This window comes from Phasianus colchicus, chromosome 1 (genome assembly GCF_987193195.1).
Source record: "Phasianus colchicus chromosome 1, bPhaCol1.hap1.1, whole genome shotgun sequence".
In the NCBI taxonomy this organism is placed as follows: domain Eukaryota; kingdom Metazoa; phylum Chordata; class Aves; order Galliformes; family Phasianidae; genus Phasianus; species Phasianus colchicus.
The window spans coordinates 23928491-23950089 of record NC_143436.1 but is presented as its reverse complement, the minus strand read 5'-3'; the positions used below and the strand labels follow the sequence as shown (position 1 = coordinate 23950089).

The following is a 21599-nucleotide window of genomic DNA, read 5'->3' as shown; positions in this document are numbered from 1 at the left end:
GGACTTTCCAGCAGTTCAAGCACGGGGTGACTCATGGAGATGGCCTTGCTCCTGAGGTAGCAGCTGACAGCTCGGAGCCTCTGGTATTCTGCAGGCTTGTTTCTCTCAGCCTCCCACTCTGTCCTGGCCTGATAAGTGCTGATAAAAGTGGCCTTGTGTTGTACTGAGGCTTCTTGTGTAGCAGCTGTATAACAAACACTGAGAAGCCCACCAGGCTGGAATGACTGCAGGCCTGCTCTGCAGGCATTTGCTGCTGGAGACATTTGCTGGGCTGCAAGGAGAAACCAAAGCATGCTAAGAAGGCTTGATAGCTTTGACAGAAGAATCTGCAAGCATGTACTTTTTTCTTTAATCAGGCAAAAGCAGGTTTTGCTGGCATAGCTACATGGACACTGAGAACTTTTGTCAGGACATTACAATTGTATGGACTGGAAAAAGCAGTGGATGTGAATATAAAGGCAACTCAAGTTTTCTATCTTCATTCAAAAGCTAAGTCCCTCTGACTTCCAGTAGGATTTGGAATTAAACAGCTTTAGAGACCCAAACTAAGTAAATCATTCAGCCAGATGCTTGAAACTCACTGACTTTTGACAATCCCACTATGCACTCCTTAACTGCAAAATAATGTTTGAAAGTGGAGGTCAGTCATGTAGATTATTCATCTAACTGTAACCACCTGAAATGCATGTTTTCTGAATTCTCCAAAAATAAAGAAATGAGTATTGATGAGGGAAAGCCATCCTCTCTCTTGCTTTACTTTTCTATCCAGAGGCTTTGATCAACTACTCAACTTTTTAAAAAAGAATTGTAGAATCATAGAATCAAATCATAGAATCATTAAGTTGGAAGGGATCCTTAAAGGACCTCTAGTACAACTCCCCTGCAATGAACAGGGACATCCACAGCTAGATCTGCTTGCTCAGAGCATAGTCCAGCCTGACTGTGACTGTATCCAAGGATGGGGCTTCCATCACCTGTCTGGGGAACCTGTTCAAATGTCTCACCACACTTATTGTAAAAAACTTTTTTTTAATATCCAATCTAAATCTCCCTTATTTTAGTTTGAAACCATTTCCTCCTGTCCTATCACAACAGACTCTGCAAAAGAGTCTGTCCTCCTCTTTAGCAAGGTCTGCTAAGTGAGAGTTAATCTTGATAGATAAGAACAAATCTTGCCTTTAGACGTTTCAGAACTGTAAATATTTTCCTTTTCCCATTCTGCCTTTTTAACCCCTTCAACTTTATTTTATCCCTTCTGCTGTGAAAGGACAAACTGGTGCAAGAAAAGCAATCTGAGCTGAGAAATAAACCCACAAACTACTGTCAGATTTGAACATTCACAGTTCTTTTAGAGAGAAAACCTCCGATGCTTTCTGCATTCTAAGGAATGCAGAGAAGGAAAGAGTCTCTTTAATATATGGAAAACTGCTGTCACAAAATGCTTGAGAATGCTTCACTTGCTCCATAGTAACATTCCTCAAAAAAATACAGAGGAGATGCTAATAACCCATTGCTGTTTTCCAGGGCAGTGGATTGTCCCTTGCCTCAGCTGCTCTGACAACAGAACCTGTGACTGGAGAGAAATAATGTGGCAGCCCCATGGCTGCCAGTACTCTGTGCTTGATAAGCCCGAGCTCCAGCAGTGTGTGGAGGGCAGAAAGGTAAGTAACAGATTCTGCTCTTTAATTTCGTGTTATTTACTTGGATATTTAGTGTTCTGGAATCTTAAAAGAAATTGCATGAGTGATGTTTAAGAAAAATCCCTTTTTATTATAGTGGGGAAAAAAGTTTTGGACAGAGAATGCACTATCAATAATTTAGCCTCCTATGCAGTCACAGTTGTACAGTGCCATTTCACATAGAACTCAGGTCATACCAGTGGAATTTCAAGATCTGCAATGTACATGGTTCTCAATGAGACCAAGCATGGTAAACAGAAGGGATTTGCTTTGTTACAGTTTGTCTCACACTTTACATGCAAGTTTAGTTTCTTCTGCTGCATACCTAATGCATGGCATTGCTTGTGCACACTAATCTTACCAAGTCTTCTTGCACATTCTTTTCTTATAGTGAAGCTTCTAAGGTGATTGCTTGGAAATACAAGGTCTCCTTAATAGGCATGCTATGACTATAAAACTGTTGAGAGAGAGCTCTGATCTGAGGCTCAGGTACATTACTGAGGATACAGGTATCCAGAAAGTAAGTAATTAATTGTTATAAAGACTTTTTACAGTGTATTGTCTAGATAAGAGAATAGTAATTAACATTTTGATAGAATCTGATACAAGTTCTTTATGGACAGATACAAAAATAATAGTTTTCCAGTTAACATTTTCTCCTTCATTTCTGATCATTTCTTGTCCTGCATAGAGTTCTTCACTGTCTCTTGGCTTGATTTCTGCCTGTGGATTTCTCCTACCATACTTTTCTCAAAAAAAGCCAGTGGGTTTATATGACAGAGAAGCTCAAATTGCTTCTCAAATACAAAACAAGCACTTCTGGATTGACCACAACAAACAATATAGAATGATTTGCTAGCTTTGGTCTTTAATTTCCATAGACATGGAGCTGTTTCAATGTAAAATGAAACAATGCCTTTGGTTAGACAGCTAAAGGACAGCAGAAGAACAATACACACTGTGGAAATGAATTGCCAGGGCAGTGAGGGATTCACTTCCTGAATCTGAGTGCTTACATTCATCAGTGTCAAGACATGGACAACAATTTTTAAATGTCCACTACAGCCAATCTGAATTAAAATTCTACTGTTATGACTTTCATCCATTCTAGTGTCAAACAAGAGGCAGAGCTAATGTGAATTGCTTTAACACAGTGTGAGAAAATTCTATGTAAAACTAATTGCACGTTTCCTATTCTGCATCTTTTGCATCACTGTCTGATAACCATTAGTGGGCTGTAGAAAGCTGCTGAATCACTCATGTTACCTTTTCACAGATGTCCATATACCTGCTTTATTCTTTATAAGTCATCATCCTAATGCATGTTCCTATTTTGCTATATATCTATCATCTCCTATATTTTTCCTCAAAATGTTATTGTCGTTGTTACACTGTGGTATTACTAATTTTGTGTAGCATTTTCAAATAACATTTGTGCTTCTTTCACCAAGTAAATAATTGTTTACTGTATATCCAAGGCCTGGATCAAGTTTCTCGTGTTGTTGGAACTTAGGAGGTCAGAAAGTCTTTCTTTATACATAAATTGGATGAGTAGAAATGGTCCTCATCTTGGGTGTTAAAGTCCTGATTATGTCTATAATTAAAGGAAACTTTACACACTCTGTGGATATGATAGAAAAAGTTTTGGTTTTTTTTTTCAGACATTCACTGAAAGAGACTTTTGCTTATCAGTTTTCTAAGAGAGCCATTGAGTAGACAGATATAATTCTTGAGAATGAACACATTTTTCTTATTCAAGATATTTTTGTAACCATCCATCAATATTTATTTTCCCTAACTTGTGATACTGTTTTCAAACCATTATATACCTCAGCTTTAAACACTATAGAGATTACTGAATTAGTATAAATTAATTACATCATAATTTTCTTAGTAAAATAAACAGAAGCGTTCAACACGGACACAGTAAGCAGACAACAAAAACATAATGAGGGCAAAATGTGAGCCCAAAATCATTAGGCTAGATGAGGATAATGAGATGATTTCGAATGTTTTCTAATCCTACTTAAGTTAGAGGACAACAGAAATCACTCGTGTTCACTTACCAAAGTGCGCTCAAATATGGTAGATACTTCTGTATTCTGGGGATTTGTAGTATGCCATCATATTTGAAATATTCACCTTGTGTAACATTGTTCTCCACAAAATCTACATTTGCAGCATCAGAAGTAAAATTGTTCTATCAGAGCTGGAAGTAACCGTAAGATCTCCCAACTCAGCCCTGTTTTCTTACCTGCAGACCACACAGTGTCTGAATTCTTGCTCAAAATGTATTTCAAAATAAGGCAGTTAAACAGCCCACATAATTATCAAGTCTTCCTTTGGAAAAGAGAGTGACATATGTGAGTAGCATCAGTGGATCAAATGATGTCATGGCTTCCCTTGAGCCTCTGTGATTATGTGGATTTGTCTCTAGAATAACATTTGGAGAAAATTCAGACTCATGCAGGATTTGATCAGGAATTGAAGGCAAAGGCATTAGTAATATTTGTGATACATTAGGCTGAAGCCTCTGACTTTTTGTTCATCAAAAAACATATAGTTCAGCTTCAAGATTCTAATGGGCTGGTTTTTACTTTGTATGATTAAAACTTCACGATTAGACACGATAAGCAACATAAATGCCTGTGATTATATATTTTCTTTAAGAATGAGGTGTCAATCTCTCTGCCGCTGTCACATTCCAACTATGATAACTGCAGATTGTGTTCTTATGCACCTCTTTTAATGCAGTGCACACACACACAAGAAAAAAAAAGTCTGTGTATTGTTTTGCCTGTAGTAAATGTGAAGGGAAGCGTGCAGTGGGTTTATCATTACGCATTACTGTGCTGTGTCCTTCATCTGGATGTGCACCAGCAACTAATGAAGCAAGATGGAAGGTGAATGCCAATAGTTTCTTCTTGGATGTAGCACATGTAAGATCAACGGTCTGTTTATGTGCAACTATACTTTTTTGTTATGTTTCATAGAACAGCAGTTAAATACAGTGCTCAGATATGTCTCTTGCTCTTTGATTTCTTTTATGCGTTTATCAGCATTTCTGAAAGATACTCACGATCATCCAAACAGCACTTCTTTCCTGTATTCATTATAAAAAAAGCCTACCAAAATATACTTTTCAGTTTTTCTTTCTAACTTCAAGATGCTTTCATACATTCTATTACAATGCATTTGTAATTCAAGGCTCATCTCTAAAATTATCAAGTCATTTCTCCGTAACAGTGATTCACTTATCCTGGCTGTGACTTCAGATTGGTTTTAACTACTATTTTAGTTTGTGTGCACATAAAACTGCATTTGAGCTAAGCTGTTTCTGTTTCATAAGAACCTAAGACCACCTGTAGTGAAACAGATTGGTGGAGACATGAGAAAGGATATGCATTCACAAAAACAGTTTATAAGAGGCCTCATTTTGCTTTATGATGTGTTAGCAAGACTAGTCAGTCATATGTTTGCATTTCAGACACTGTAAACAGGAAAATTCTGAAGTGTTGAGGCTCAGGTGGTTCTGGCATAGTAGATTTTCCAGTTTGAGCATTTGTAATTGTTCTCCATTCTAAACTCGTAGAAAGGGTAATAAGATGCAGGTACATTATTTTATGGAACTCCATGTGTGCCCTAATTGAATGAAAGAAATAGACAATCTTAATAAAAAGAATGTATCTGTACGATATTGGTTCAACAAATCCTCTGTGGTTAAGAAGGATTTGCTGTAAGAATTAACCAATTCTATTAAGACACAATGCTCTGAATTTTGTACAGTAACTTTTAAAATTAGGTATAGGAAAAGGAGTTCTAGCAGGTAATTATTTATCCAATTAGCAGCACATAGAAATCTACCCTCAATAGCATGGGGAGATTTTGTTTATCATTGAGAAATACTGCTCAGAGTTTAGTCTTATAATAAAGTGCCATTGAATCATGTGTAATTAAGAACAGGAAATGTGAAAAGGCAATATTTGCTGAAGTACTTAAAATTCAGCTGTTAAAACAGGAATTTTAGCTTATAATTTCTTAATAATATTTTAGAGTTAAGTACTGTTTGGGATTTACAGGTGCTTAGATTTCCTAAGCGTGGTTAATTTATAATGATAGGTCTGGTTAAGAAGTGAATTCCACTATGCTTACACAATCTCTTAAAGCCTGCAAGATATGATGGATTTTTTTCTCACAAAACACTTGCAACAGAAGACGCTGAAAGCATCTGTCTGCATGACAGTGTTATTCTCTGCCTGGTAAAATTATGGCCTTATGTATGCCTGATCCTTTAGTCATCCTGCAGACAAATCCCCCATTGACTTGAACAGTGCAGGACTAAGTCTTGTGCCAGACTGTGGAGAAAATGAGATACAGCATATTCTGCACACCTGAACCATCATTTGGCTCATTATTGTCATAGAGCTAAACAGGAGAATCCACAGAATCCCTGGTTTAGATAATATGTGGCATGCACAGCTTTGGTAAGTTCTTGCAACTGTATAGAAACATGTTGCCATAGCTACCACACATTCAATTACATTTAATGATTATTCTAATTCATCAAAGCTCTCAGATTATTTGGAGGACGTAAGCAAGTTTTCTTCCTGGGGCTATGCACCACCTGCTTTAGCCTCTGGGTTGTCCAAACAAATGCTGATAATGAAGCTGACTTGCAAAGGGTGGATGCTTTGAAAGATACTTTCTGATGGTCTGCATATCACAACAACTGTGCTTGGGCAGTTCAGTGCAAGGGCCTTTTGAAAAGATTTTTTGCAGGTAGGATTTCACACAAATGTCCTGTTCACCTACCTCATTTTTTTTTGTTGTTTTTTTTTTTTTAAGCAGAAAAAAAAGAATTTGTCTGTTTCCTTCCAGGATTAACAGATGTCTCACAGCATGGTTGGAACAATAGTTAGAACCAGATTGTTGGATGCAGAGAAGGCCTTAATGAGTGGATGCTCTGCGTGTGCAGATTTGGTGGTGATGTGCTGTGCATCCAGCAGCATGGGATGCATTGGATTACAAAGAATCTACAGTTATCTTTCTGTCTGAGATCTCTGCTGCATTTATGGGAGAGCATCCCATTCAGAATGTGGCACACAGAGTCTCCAGAGTGTGTCTGCTGACGCCTCCAGTGAAGATCACAGACGTCAGCACTCATTTTAATGATATGTCTTTCAACAGTGCTGTGATTTCAGTGCGAAGGAAGTAGCTGGAGTTAAACAGACTTGCGTGATTCCAGTGATACAGTCTTGGCATAGCTCATACCTGCTTGAAGTCAGAGGTTTCTTGACTGAAAGCTAATGTGATTGTTATAACTGACTGACATCTTTGAGGATAATCTGCATTTTATATCTCTCTTTCTGTACAAACACAGGTCTGCTTTGGCTCATTTTCCTCTTCTCCTCTTACATCAAGTCTTAACTATTCTCTTTGCAGACCGGTTTCTGAGTATTTAGGTTAATTTTCCTGGTGCAACCTGTATTCTTCCACCAATGTGATGTTGCTATCTGTCACATTCCTGACATCCTGTTCAGCCACACCTTCTCCTAGTAATAAATATACATTCCCACATGGACACTCAGTCATGGATCTAATCCTTTTCCTGATCTGCTTTAATTCTTCACAACAAGCTCACTCAAGAGTGAAAATTGAGATGTTTTGAGACTCAAAACTTACTCCTTCAGAGGTGAGGTGTGGACACCCTTGTGAGTCTTGTGCTATTTGAAGAAGTACCTCAGGGGACTGACAGGTATCTGCTTCATCTAGTTATGCTGACTGCTCTACAAGAGTCTGCTCTGACTCCCAGCACCTCCTTCACATTCTCAGAACATCAGCACAACAGTAATATTATTTTTGGTCTATCTTATATTTTTATATGATGCCTAGCATCATGGCATTAAGATATTTTTACGTCTATATGTCATGTTTGAGGGCTTTGGCCATGGCTCTTCTCTTATTTTTTTTTTCTTTTTGTTTGTTTGTCTGTTTTTGTGTTGTGTTTTTGTCTGCTATTGGAATACAGTTAGATGAGATTAGATCGCATACAGCTAGAAGAGAAAGTATTTATCAGAATATTAGTCATTATACAACAAAAGCTAAGGTAAAATTGCCACATTTTCCAAATCAGTGTAGCTTATAGCTGAATGTTCTCCTTTCAGTTGGAAATCCCCGTTGTAACTGATTCCAAAATGGTGTTACATGTTTTTAGAAGATAAATAGTCTAACATGATCTACTGTGTGTGACCTGGTAGAGCTTGTTTGTTATTCTGCTAATGGTGTTCTGTACGTTTATAGAAATTTACTCACCCACGCCGCAAGTTAATGATATCCTTGCCTACAAATATCTAAGAACTAGTCTTTAAATAGATATACATCTATATAACACAGTGATGGACTCATGAAATGGAGATCAAAGAGATGTGGATATAGACAAACTAGAGAGATTAAGAGCTTTTGCAAGATGAAGAATTCTTGTTTAAAACCTCAAGTTAGCCTACTTCAGAATTAGGTCAGATTGTAGTGTAGACTGTCTTCCAAACTGTAAATAATTGTGTGCATGTTTGTGCATTAGAGAAGGAAAGAGAAGGAGAATCCAACAAATCCTTCCACTGCCAAAGATTGTTGACTTCTGAGTCATGTTATGCTTGGCTTAAAAAGGTTTCTTGTGGCACAGTGGGAAAAGAGTTGGAAATCCCCTTGCATGTGAGTGAAGTGCTTGTGCAGTCCAAGCATGAACAGCAACTGTTTACAAATTTAATCTGCAAAACAGCTTTTAGAGATCCAGAAAAGGACATAAAGCAGCTTCTACGTGTGAATTTAAAACAGCTTCTGTGCTATCTAATGATTCTCTGCAGCCTGCAGACAGGGCATGGAATGTCCAAGTTACTGTTGTGCATTCTCAGCTCTGCCACCAGATCAGGGTATGTTCATGTGAAACAGATTTTGTCCTGTGGGAGCTTTCCTTGTACACAATTGTGGTTCATTTTTTCTCACAGCAGTCTCATAGGGGGCACTGGATTCAGTCTCTAAAACTATTCCTGTGAATAGATAAATAGAGATCTATTAGATAAGTCCATAATGTTTTCACCACATAAAATCTCTAAGGCACGCTTTGGAAAAATCTTCTTAAACAAGTTTTCTTGTGTTGTCTGAATTCTATTTGTCTAAGCAAACATTCAAGGTGGAAGTGTTAGAGCATGAAAAAAAAAAAAAAAAAAGAAACAAATCAAATTAAAAAACAAACAGCAACCCCTACTTACAGGATGACAACTATCCCAAGTGACAGAGGAAGCAGGAAAAGAGGCACACCGCTGTACAGAAAACAGGGTTGATATTGTGTTATGGCTCTGTGGGGTTTCTGACTCTCAGTTTTACATTTTTTCTCCCTCATATGCATTTCTGGTTGATTGTGATATTTACAGATCACAGGCAGTTTCACTGGCAAACCTCAATGAATCTGTGTTCTCTTCAGATTTGAACTTCTGTCATTGCTTACACGTTTTCTTTAGCAGGAGGAAATATTAGTTTTATCCACTAAAAATAGGGCAATAGCATTAAATATATATACATTAAATGTAAAATGTATACCTTCAGTTCTATGGTCTCAACGTACAAAGACCCTTGATTTGACAAAGTCAACAGAACGGCTTGAAGCAACCCTGCATTTAACTTCTTTATTCTTTTGCAAGTTCAGAGACAGACTGCTGACACCTCTGTTATCCTTATGGCTCTTTCAGCTCCCTTTAGGATGCAGTGCTTCCTGTCACACACAGTCCAGGACTGTATTCAGATTCTTTGCCACCAAAATAGCTCTCTTTTTTAATTCTCTCTGAAATGAAAGAAAAACCATCTCTTTACAAATAAGGCAGCAGTTGCACTCATTGATGTGTGTGTTCCTTTGGTGTAACTTCTAATTAATCACATTTATGAAAGACAGAAGTTAACCAAGACATGCTGTGTAGGAACAAACCACATGAAAAACTGAAGGAAGCAAAGCAGGAAACTGCAAGAAATCAGGAGAGAAGCTATTAGCAATTTGAAGTAACTATAAAGTTAAGCTAAAAAAAGTGAGGATAAAAAGTGTTATATTAACTGTGCAACTATAGACATTTATAACATGTACTTTTTTTCATTGAAACAGATAATATTTACTAAATCAGAATTTTAGTACTGAGCTGTCAGGCCTACCCTCACTGCCAGCTCACAGAGGGTTTTCTTGAGTTTTGCGAAAAGCCTCCAGCCTGGCTGTATTCTTTGCTTTTTATTTTTGGTGTGTATAACTTCTAAGTCACATCTTCTTTTCCATTCAAAGATTCTTTTTATAGGTGACTCAACTAACAGGGGGATGATGTACTATCTAATAGAAAGAGTGAATGAGACTCTTCAGGAATGGCAAAAGACTCATGATGTTAAATGTTATGATAATATCAATGAGGGGAAAACATTTATCAGTTACTCCTACTATCCCCAGTTTTGGATGACTGCAAACCAGAGACCAACTTTTGAAAAAGCGCTAGAACAACTGCTGCAGAGGTACTGTATAAACTCCTTTGCTGGCTTGTTTGTGTTTTATTCTATTCACAAATGTGTTTAACAGATTTTGGAAGTAAAGTAAGCAAACAATTAAACACAATGTGTTCAGGCCGTATTGTGTGGTTGAAAAATAGTAGAAAATGACATCAGGCCTCTGATCAGGGTGCCAGATACAGTTCACTGAAATGCAATGCAGTGCTGTTAAAATGTTTGCCATCTGTTTTAAGGCAACGTGTTGTTTTTTTCTTTCTGGGTTTCAGATCACGTCCGCTGGAGAACACAGACCAGACTGTACTAATTGTAGGTGGCGTTCAGTGGCTTAATTCCAATCACCTGCAAATTATCCAAAAGGTGTTGAACAGGTAATGTTATGCACTTAGTGTTATTCCATGTCAAGACTTGATATGATAAATTATGGGAAAACACCAGAAATTTTAAATGCAAACATTTCATTTGTTTTCTTATGGGTGTGGACTTAACTAACTTTGAAAGAAAAAAAATGTGGTGTCTTTTGATATGCATGTTAAATAAAACTTGTGTCCCGTTTTTATCTTTTTCACTTGCCAAACAGAGAAAATCTATCAAATATCCTGGTAATTATCAAATCCATAGGGATGGGCTTTCACCTCCCAGTGGATGGAATACATTCTTTATCACAGGTAAGTAACAATATATTTAGAGTGCATTTTCACAGAAGACTTGTTATTTCAGCAACCATTTTTTCTGTCTGGTCAAAGTATGTTACCTCTTCTGCTGAGCAACTTCTATGTGGATCAAAGAAAAAAATGGTGTTTATATTTGTTAGTATGGCTTACTGATGTGGATTTAAACCAATTAGTCTTATTTCATGAATTCCACTGCAATTAGTCATTTGAGGCACTGTGCTCAGTCAACTGTGCCAAGAAGTAGAGGAACGTCCAATATTAAGCCTTATGGCAAAGTTGAAGTTGAACTGGGGCTGGGCAGATTGCTCTTTGTACCACATATAGCACAGACCCTCCATAGGGTGATACAATCAGGCCAAGCAAGTAATACAGCAAGTTGAAATCATGTCCAGGACTTCTCAGAGTAACAGATGGGTTCATTTCAATGCACTGTGTGACTCATTCAGTTCAATATTTTTATTTACGATTTTGTTGGTGGGAGAAAGTGAAATACGCAGATAAGACAAAGCTGGGAAGCACTGCAAGGTAGAACAAAGTAATTAATGCCTACCACCATTGCATGTAACACTAGGGAACAGCTAGTCACACCTGCTGAATAGAGAAAATTCATAGCTTTCCTAGATTATATAGAGCACTTCTATGACACTGAGATCTGTTGTTCACCTCTTCTTCCAGCCATAATACACTGCTTTGTTTGGCATGTGATTTTTGTTATAGAGGCTGCCTTGTCACATTTTGCCCACTCCTTTCCAGATTTACACTATCTGCCAGCAATCTTTACTGAATTTCTTCTTATGGATTCCAACCATTTTCTTTGTTTATAAAGATGACTAAATTATGGGACATTAGAAAAGTGGTTGGAATCAATGTGAAGAAACATGGTCAAAGTTATTGCTATAGCATTCAGCAGAGTTCAGACCTAGAAGGAGAAAGGAGATCTTTGATATTATGTAGGTGGGGCAAGGATAGAAAGAGTATTAAAGGCTTCCAAAGATTATTTTTATTCTTTTTCTCAGCCAGCAAATTCAGAAAACTCCAGAAATCAACTTAACTGTGCAATTCACTATCTTTTCATTTTCAGTATTTGAATCATATGTCAAATTACTCGTGTAGTTTGGGTGCTATGGACTTCTGGATTACTCCAGCTTCTCTCAAAGCCCTTCTACCTGCAGTGTCAAAATGTGCTGCCTAGACAAATTTATAGCTAACCTTTCTATTTTTGGTCATCCTGCAATATGTTGAGAACAAATATTCTGTTCTTTACTATGACTGTGTCTAAGATACCCATGCCATATATTCCTTTTTAAACAACAGTCTCAGTGTCTTTGATTTGAATCTGAATTTATACTTTACAAGAACAATTTAACCATTTGTTACATAGACAATTTCATAATAGGACTTTTTTTCTGAAATATATTAACAAAATGTCTATTAAAAAATTACTCAGTAATTATATTTTCAGCAGCATTGAAGCATTCCCATGAAGGAAAGGAAGCTGGGCATCTACTGAAAAGTAATTACAGTTACCTCTAATTTCATTTCTAGTTTACATCTTCTCTAAATCAATCCAACTTGTTGCGCAATTAAAAGAAAATATTGTAAATTTTCTTATAACTATTTGTGTGCTGCATAACCTCTTCTAAGGAAATATATATAATGACATTGTTTTGTCCAAAATGCAGTTTTACTGTTCATTTCAATGGCAAAATAAAATAACCTTTAAAAAGTCCTTTTGAAAAGCTTTGCAATATGTTATCTGGAATGCAGGCAGAAGTACAAAACTTGTGGAATGAAAACTTGGTTATCTTGGAGACAGCAAAAACATATGGCTATGAAGTTGTTGACACGTTTATCATCACAATGGGACGATACAAAGAATTCCTACGGGGGAAGTGCGGGTGTCATTTCCATGAGGTAGGAGTTTATGTATTTCTCAAGTATTTATGAGAGATTTTAACTGCTTAGGAGCTTAGAAGCAAAAAGGTATGCAAATAGAGTTGCTGTTGTAACTGAAGTTAGGTCTGAGTAAAGGCTGTAGAGACAGCAGCACACATATGGTGGCATTTGGCCACTGTGTGGACCAAATGGCATGGCTGCACAAGAACAGGCTGAGCTGGTGTGGTGGTGGCTCTTTGAAAGAAAAACAAGCATGCTTTTCTAGAGAGGTAACTTTTGGAAAGTAATATTTTATTCTTTCCAGGTTCTTACAGGATTTGCTATCCATTATATATCTCTACTGTTTCTGCATGTACTCTGTTTATGTTTTCACAATAGTTCAGTCTCATAGGTTTTGTCCTAAGCCTTCCTAACTGAGCTGGTTGGCAGACTCCCATCAAATCATGACTTTAAAAATGAAAGTCTACTCTTATTTCTCTTATCTATATGTTTTCATATTTATCAGAAAGAGTTATCCAGTATCATTACAATGACAGGTTAAATGAACAGAAATGGTAAGTCATTTGTTCTCATTCTCACCCAAGTCTCTGATTTCTTTTTTGTATGAGGTCTGTAGAGAGTGAGCACAATACAGATGTGGTAAAATACATGAATAAGGCAATTGAGAATATATTCTTATTCTGTTTGTTCTAAGGCTGGAAGTCTTCACAGCATATTACAAGTGACAGGATTCCATGGATTAAATCAGAAATAAATAAGTAAACACATTATTATATTTAGTGCCAAGGAGGCCAAACCAATGAGAGTTTGAAAAATAAGATATTTAAAGTTTTTCTGGTTTGTCTGAGATGTCCTTTGAGTATGTGGAATGTGTTTTTACAGAGAGAGCTCTTCCCTATAAGCAAGATTTTGAACTTTTTGAACCCTACATGTAACAATGAAGAACTGCATCCCTGGTCTATCACAGATGTACCTGAAAACAGAGAATATAATTTCTGATGAGTCAGGTATTTTCTGCTGATTTGGCATATGGTTGTTCTGAAGTGTCAACAAAGTCATCAGGATATTCCAGTAGTTTCCAACTAAGTCCTAGTAGCATGACACCAGCTTGTTGGTATATAAGGCCACTTCCCAGGTTTCTATTATGGATGATCAGTTGTAGAAAATCTGAGCATTGCTTAAAAAAGACTCATGAATATTACATTACTCTCTTCAGAAACTAGGAAAATCTTTGAGGAATAAAGAGGACATATCTTTCCAAATGCTTGCTAAAAACAAACAAACAAAAAAACCCAAAAACAAACAAACAAAAAAAACCCTCACAACTTACTTCTGATAAATAAGTATTTCTTCAGTTAAAACTGCAGTTGTGCACTCAGAGATCACCAGAAGCACCATGCCTCAGTTCATTGCAGGATCCAAGGACAGATAAGCCTTCTGGATATCTATAGATAAAATCATGTGTAGCACAGTAAGAAATTGATTGTGATGCTCCAAAGATCCTTATTCTTATGAACTGAACCTGAGTTGTGTCTTTATAAAACAATAGGAAACAACCACAAATTTTTATATTAAAATCTGTTTAGGACCATGAAATTTGAACTGTCATGTTTTTCAAGAAGCTAACATTTCCCTTAGCATGACCATAAGACAGATGGCAAGTACACTTTCTTTCACATCACAGAATGAAAATATGAAATGAAAAGAAATTGTTACTGAAAAGTTAAAATTGGAAGAAGAAGAAAAAGGATGCAATGTAGGATGTCTCCTTGAAATCAAGAGTTAATGATTTTATGGTATTTCACAGTCAGCTGGGGGAGTAAGTAAGAACTGGTGTCAGTAAGAACTGTCCTAATAGAAATATCAGAAGTTTGATTTCTGACCAGAATAATGACACCAGCAATCTGAAGTATCATTTAAGAGACAGAACTCCATTATTTATTCCTTATGGAGACAATCCTACTTTTTTAAAAAATTAGAGTTATCATAATAAATTTTCAAAAATTGTCAACAAAACCAATGAAATGTAAGCATCTTTCCAGCATGATTTTAGCAATTTGTTTTCTGTCAAAAGAAATGACTTAAAATGAGAATGACCACCAGATGTTCTCTGAATCCCTAAAGAGAAGGACAAAACCTTTTGCTTAATTTGCCAAGTCATGCCTATTTTTCTGTAAGCCCTGCTCTTGGTCAAGACTGTTCCCAGGACATCGACCACGTGCAGAGTTAGCTTATGTAGATCTTCACAGCTACAAAGGTGAGCTGTGACACTCAGAACAAGATAGAAGCACTGATTCTTGCTGTAAAGAAATGTCAGGACATCTGTGATGTATTTTCCTTGAAGTTACAGAAGATGGAAATATCTAATAAAAAAGGTTTCCTTCTTTGGGCATGCACAATATGCACTGGAAAACAAGATATACTGTGGCTAATTAAACTTAGTAGTTTAAACCAAGTAAACTGAAATTCAATGCTTATGATACTAAAATTGAAGCAAAATTCTAGAGTATCTTTTTGGTGTCTGCCAGTTGGACCCTAGCATAGCAAGCTTGACCATTTTTTTGTAGCCTGTGGATTATATTATATCTCCCAGCCACGGCGTTCATATTAATAAATATAAGGCTTTGATTTTTCTGCTTAGACATTCCGCACAAAAGTACAATGTCAGGGATAAAACAGTCTACCAGACAATAAATGTGTTCCTAAAAAAGAGAAACAATCAGCTGTGCCTAGCTGGAGTCTGTTACAATATGTTGCACTGGTCAGAGCTCTGGCCTGGGAGTATTATCAGACATCTTGGAGTGCATGTGCTGAGGGCAAGCCTCACAGCTTGTTTCTACCTCAGGCTCCTCAGCACTCATATGCTTTCAGTCCATTGCTTTGGCCTCTGTCCTGTTTTGGGACCAAACACAGTGTACATGGTTAATTAGCTGATCCTTTAATCTGCTCTGCTTTATACATTAGGGAAGGATGAACACAGCTCAGCCCAAATGGAGCTGAGACGATGGGAATAAGTCACAGAGCAGATATTTATGCAGTGGATAAATAGTTCCATGGAGTAAATACCTCCCTCCATTTCACCCAGACAGCTACGTCGAGCCCCTTTTTGCCTACTGCCCAGATGTGGGTGTCTTCGTGGGTCATTGCTGATGCTTTCCATTTCCACCAAGCTTTTCAGTGAAACTTCAAAGTGAAATATTTCAGAAGCTTTGTAGGTGGAAAACAGCAGGGCATGATCAGCCATCAGCACTTTTCATGCACTTTTCCATCATTTTGCATGAGCTCATGTGCAGATTTGGCCTTGCTTAACTGCCCAAAGATCTAAACAGAGAGTATGTGTTTCTGGGGAAGATCAGGGAAGAATTTGGCTTGTAGAGCTGTTATTAATGAGGCTTGAGAGGCCAGTGTGTTGAAAGAAACATAGATGTACCCAGGAGAATCCATCAGCCACCAAAAACCAGACTTGATCCTTGACGAAAGCAAAAAGAAAGTCCTTGAATGTTTTTGATACCTCGTTAGTTTTAACAGTTTTGTCATCAGTTTATTTCTACATCCTGGCAAATGAAGTTTCATCAGGTGCTGGAGCAGTTTCCACTAGGAAAATGGCATTTTGCCTCTGAGGTTGGAGCCAAAAACATTATGTAAAACTCCAGAACTTTTCATGTTGTATGAAACCAGATGAGGTGATTAAATCTACTTTTTACTTTCACTTTCTTTCTCTTAAAAAAAATGTCCTCCTTCCTAATCTCCCAGAAGACAGCACCCCTCTGTAAACTAAAGCAAAGCACAGCCATGTGGAAATGGAGGGATGTCTATTCTGTGCGATCAGAAAACAAGAACTGAAATGCATTCATTAGTTTTCATTCAGTTCTCCCTAGCTGGTCAAATATATCCCCTGTTTGTCCTGATAAATTATTTAAGTTCCCATCAACACACTTCAGAGGGCCTTAGGTCATGCTGACAGCACAGAAATCTGCAGCAGATTGGCAAGGAGTCTAGACTCATGGGAAATTATATTGATCTGGGACAAAAAGTCTTGCATAACTCTGGATCTTTCTGTCCAAACATACTTCTATACACATATGCAAACATGATTTTGTAATTATCTCATGCATCAAAAATGCTTATGGAGAAGTAGATTTGCCAGTAGTCATAAAGATCTTATTGGAACCTATTTGTATTCAGATTTATTCTCAAATTTAATGGCAATGAAAGCATAGATACAACGGAAGAGAAACAAGCAAGCTTGGTATTTTGATATCTTAATAAGTGCTTGGCTTCTGAGTGAACATTAGATTGCATTCTTTGGAGATTATGCCTAACAGGAATGCAGGTTGGGTGATTGGTTCAAGGTGGCATCATTTTGGAATAGCTGTAATACCTAAGGCCCTAATTTAGAAAAATGAGCCTGTAGTAATTGCCTGGAAAAAAAAAAAAATAACAGCCCTTTACTTATCTGTATCAAATTGGTCTGAGGATATATTAATTTTCTACTTGGATAATTCCTGGTCTTTTATTAGTTCAGCCATCTCCATCATAGACTTTCTGCTCAGTCTTTCAAGCTTTTGAACATTTTTCCTTCATTCACATTTGCTTCTGTGTGAGTTATTCCAATCCATTTACTATGAGCCTTACTACATATGAACTTTGTTTCTATTTGTTCACTAACAGTAAATATATGGGTTTTTGTTTGTTTGTTTGTTTGTTTTTCTCCTGTGCTATGGTTGATACAGCAGCAAAATTGAAAGCCATCAGAGGTATAAGAAATAAATTAATTGCCTGGCTCCTTTGTTACTGGCTGGGCTGGAGCTCTCTGTACTCCATCCTCCATTGGTACAAAATTCTGTATTCATTCTCATGAAGTTGCTTCATTGTTTATCAGTGACTGTTTGTTGACAGAGCCCATGCCTTCAGCATCGTGAGACTTCTCCAGTTATGAAGCTCCTGTCGCTAGTTCTATAGATACTTGCTTATTCCATACATACTGAACACGATAATTCCAGAGATTTATGCATACATAGAGGCCCAAGGGGGATAGTTCTACCCCACTAAGTCACTGAACCACATTGTGGTTTTGTCAGTGTCATGCTCTGAACATCTAAGCAGAGAGAAGACTGTTAAAATGCAGTTAAGTCTCTACTTGGAGAAACAAGGCAGAGCCCAGTTCTCAGCCCAGCATGGAGCTGAGCCACTCTTTCATCAAGACCTGAGAGTGAGGGCATTCTAGCAAGGCTTGCAGTTTAGAAACAGCATAGGTTCCTCACTTACTGGGAACTGAGAACATCTGGACTTAAACATTTCTGCAAGTCAGGGCTGTTCTGAGTTTGTGTTTCACAAGGTAGATGTGCAGGCAAGCTGTGAAATATGAATTTGATCATTCAGATCAAATTATCACTAATGAAGAGGGTCTAATATACTGAAGATATTACAGTCAACCAAGTGAGTGTGAAGGAGATACACAGTTAATTTCAAAGCTTAATACGATCCTACACTTTAATTAGCATGTATTGCAACAAATTGACCCACTAAAATAACATTTGTAAGCAACTTGCAACTCAAGGTAAGAGTATCAGAACCTGCTTTGTGGAGGTCTCAACATTTGTGTAGACACAGCTGTGTATCCTTCTAGGTGCATGCAGAAAGCATTCACATATGTCACTTCTTTTGCAGGTGGTGAAATACAATCCTTCTGAAGAAAGTCCACACATAACAATGACGTTATCGAGGCACTATACGCTGGGGAAATATTTCAGCAGTCAAAGCAAGCTATCACAACTGCAGGGCTATGCATCAAATTCTCGGTCCCCATATCATGTCCAAGGTCCAATAAATCAAGTTTATTCTGAAATCCTTCTGAACAGGCTCTGTGCAAGTAAGAGGGGGTTTGTTAGCACGTAGCCTCTCCTGGGTGTAGCACTGGGACTGGAGATATGCCACTACATGAGTGACATAGAAGGACCACGCTGAATTTATGAGATGCTTCCTTGATTGCCTGCACATGTACCAACAGAGTTTGAAACATGGCATTTTTCCTAACATGTTATGAAATCAAGATACAACATTGGAGCTTTCTGGTTTCAAAATGGAAGATGGAGGGATGCAAAGAGAGAGCAGAGGGGAAGTTACTTGAACTGTTGCCAAATGCTAGAACAGCTGTAGCTCAAGCAGCTATTTATTAATGATAGTAAAGAGAAAGAAATATATACACTTGAATAATTTGGAAAGGACTGCTTTAGCTCTTCCGCACTATATAATTTCTATTTATAGAGACACTGTAATATTTGAATGTATTTAGAAACTGGTTACATTCCACTTTAAAGAGTTTTATTTTATGTGGATGGGATCCCCTTCAATATCAAACCTTTTCTATTTAGACATTGAAAGTGCCCTTTTGAACTTCAGTGTTTTTCCTGGAAACACTTCCCTTCTTTGTATGTTAAATGCAACAGATGTCTACTCTATTTTTTGCATTTTCTAAAGTTAATATAGAAATAGATTTATTAGAATTGAGACTGATTGTAATTGTCTCAAGGTAATATGTAAATTCAGTGAATATGTTAACAGACTTATTTAAGGTCACAGCTCAGATGAATGGCCATATGCAGGAAGGCTGCCCTTCATCACTTCCCATTGCAGAAGGCAGGCCGCATCATAACACAGAAAGGCTGCACCATCCTCATCAGCACTGTGGCTGTAGTTAACTCTGACCAAATGACCATAACAGATACTTTAAAAAAAACATGTGATCAATCCAGGACCTGATATGTTTTGGCACAACAACAAATGTCTTAAGAGGAAGCAGTATTGTTTTTGTATGAATTAAAAGCATGAAGATGACTTGAAAAGTTAAAAAAAAAATAAAAATAATCAAGTACACACTACAGAGGAGAGTCAGAACCAGGTAAGTATGAGTCTAATAAATGATCCACTGGGCTCTTTGGCTTGCTTCCCCCTTCACAAAATTATATATAATTCTCCACTTGCTTCTACTCTCTTTGGAAAAGGAAGCCACAAGCAATGTCAGTGAAGATACAAATTATATCACAAAGCTAATTACGATCTCTTGGCTTTTGTAACAAAGAGGGGCTGCCATATGTAGAAATAAGACTAGAAATTAATGACACCACATTTAGAGTTCACCAACAAGATCCTTAAACACAGTCTGTATTCCCAGCTACAGTATTGTGAATTCTTGCTCCTTCAGATATGTGAAGTCATGCAGTTTGGAGTCCTGTTTTCCTAGTAGTTAGAAGATTCTCAGAAAGAGGATTTGGTACCCTCTAATCTAGGAGACCTCCCGCTATGTTAACAAAGCTTCTAGTTTAGGCATTGACATTATTATTAGTGAGACGGCATGAATATATACACGTTTTTCTATAATATGCTGCTGCTATGCTTACAGTAAATGTCCTTGAATTTCTACACAAGATTTTTCCTGAAATAGAGCATTATAGGAAAGACAGGGTCAGGAGCTGTACATAAATACTGCAGATGTCAGTATTTGGTTTTGAGCAATGTGATTATCTAAGGAATATAATTGTATGCAAATGCCATAAGATAATAAAGTTGGGTTTGGAACTGTGCACAAGCAAAAAAACTGCACAAGCTTTAAGTCAAGAGCTTTCATATTATGCCATTAGTACCAGTTGATGCAAAAGGCAGTCAGATATAATTGTCATTGAGATCGTCAATGATAGGAGTAGTGCAATTCTGCTTCTGTTAAGATTTTCTTAGCTCATTTAAATCCACATGCTGTGGCTGCTATTGTTATCTACACAAATGTTTTTAAGGCATAACCTGTGTTTATGTGTTTGTGGTTTGTTTTTAATCAAAGACTATGGCTGAAGCATCAGCTACAGTGAGAAAAAGAGCTGACTTTGTCATACTGTAGCTGATATTGGCAAATGTGCAATTCATCACTTCCAGTTTCACCACAGAATGGTTTACATGTGCTGTACACACAGATGTCTTAATGTTTTCCAAATCTTAATATTTTTCAAATGTAGCAAGTTGGAATTCTTCTGTATGTTTGCTATTTTTTATGTATCTGTGTGGGTATTTACGTGTGTATGAATTTATTGTTACAATTTGCAAAACCATGTTTATTTAAACAAGTTGTTTGAATATATTTTTTTATCACTGTATATGAGCCATGTAATGTTAGGAATAAACAAAGGGAATGCAGGTGCCAAAGTAGATTTTTCACTATTTCACTCAAAATATATATCTATTATCTAGAGGTACATGAAAGAAGAGATTTGAGATTGACATGAAAGCACTGCTTGTTCATACACATCAAAGTTAAGACTAGGACAATAAAAGGATTACTCTGTCTGAATTCCAGTGAGAGCACATGTGCTGCTATTATTGTTTTGCTCTAGAATTATCTTGTCTGCTACGATATTTTGCCAGAAAAAGCATTAGAATGTTTCTACTGCACTCACTGGCTCATAATATAGTTCTTTCCCTCATATATTTGCGTTAGTCACATTACGCACCATTAAAATGGCAAAAAAAAAATCATTGTCAAGGTGAGTTCCTCTTAGTACAGACATGACTAGTCCTAAAACTGATGGAAGGATTGCCACAACCAACCTAATCAACCTGGGGAAAAAGTACGCTGAGAAGTGGTGTTTCCTGCTCAATTTCTGACCAGCAACACGTTGATCTTAGAGTGGAACCAGGATATACTTTAAATTACAAGTGAAAGCACTAAAACCGTGCTGTAAAAAAAAAAAATAAATGCCCTGAAATACAAAGCAATAATTTCAGTCGTTATTGCATTCCTTTGAACTTAAGCTGAAGAATGATGTATCGTCAT

At 37.1% G+C, this 21599-nt stretch overlaps 1 protein-coding gene across 6 annotated transcripts in view; it reads left to right on the top strand.

Annotated features, from left to right (window-relative positions):
• The window catches only part of CPED1 (cadherin like and PC-esterase domain containing 1), a 143611-nt gene extending 122013 nt beyond the window's left edge, over positions 1-21598 (top strand). For 4 of the 6 annotated variants that reach the window (XM_090137062.1, XM_090137064.1, XM_090137075.1 and 1 more), the window contains 6 exons: positions 1525-1661; positions 9997-10217; positions 10478-10579; positions 10789-10876; positions 12650-12796; positions 18449-21598. In XM_090137062.1, the coding sequence (XP_089993188.1) occupies positions 1525-1661; positions 9997-10217; positions 10478-10579; positions 10789-10876; positions 12650-12796; positions 18449-18676 (923 nt within the window). In that variant the 3' untranslated portion in view covers positions 18677-21598. The remainder of the gene's footprint in view (positions 1-1524; positions 1662-9996; positions 10218-10477; positions 10580-10788; positions 10877-12649; positions 12797-18448) is intronic. The other 2 variants (XM_090137056.1, XM_090137050.1) reach the window with 1 other exon arrangement.
• The last annotated feature ends 1 nt before the right edge of the window (position 21599 follows it).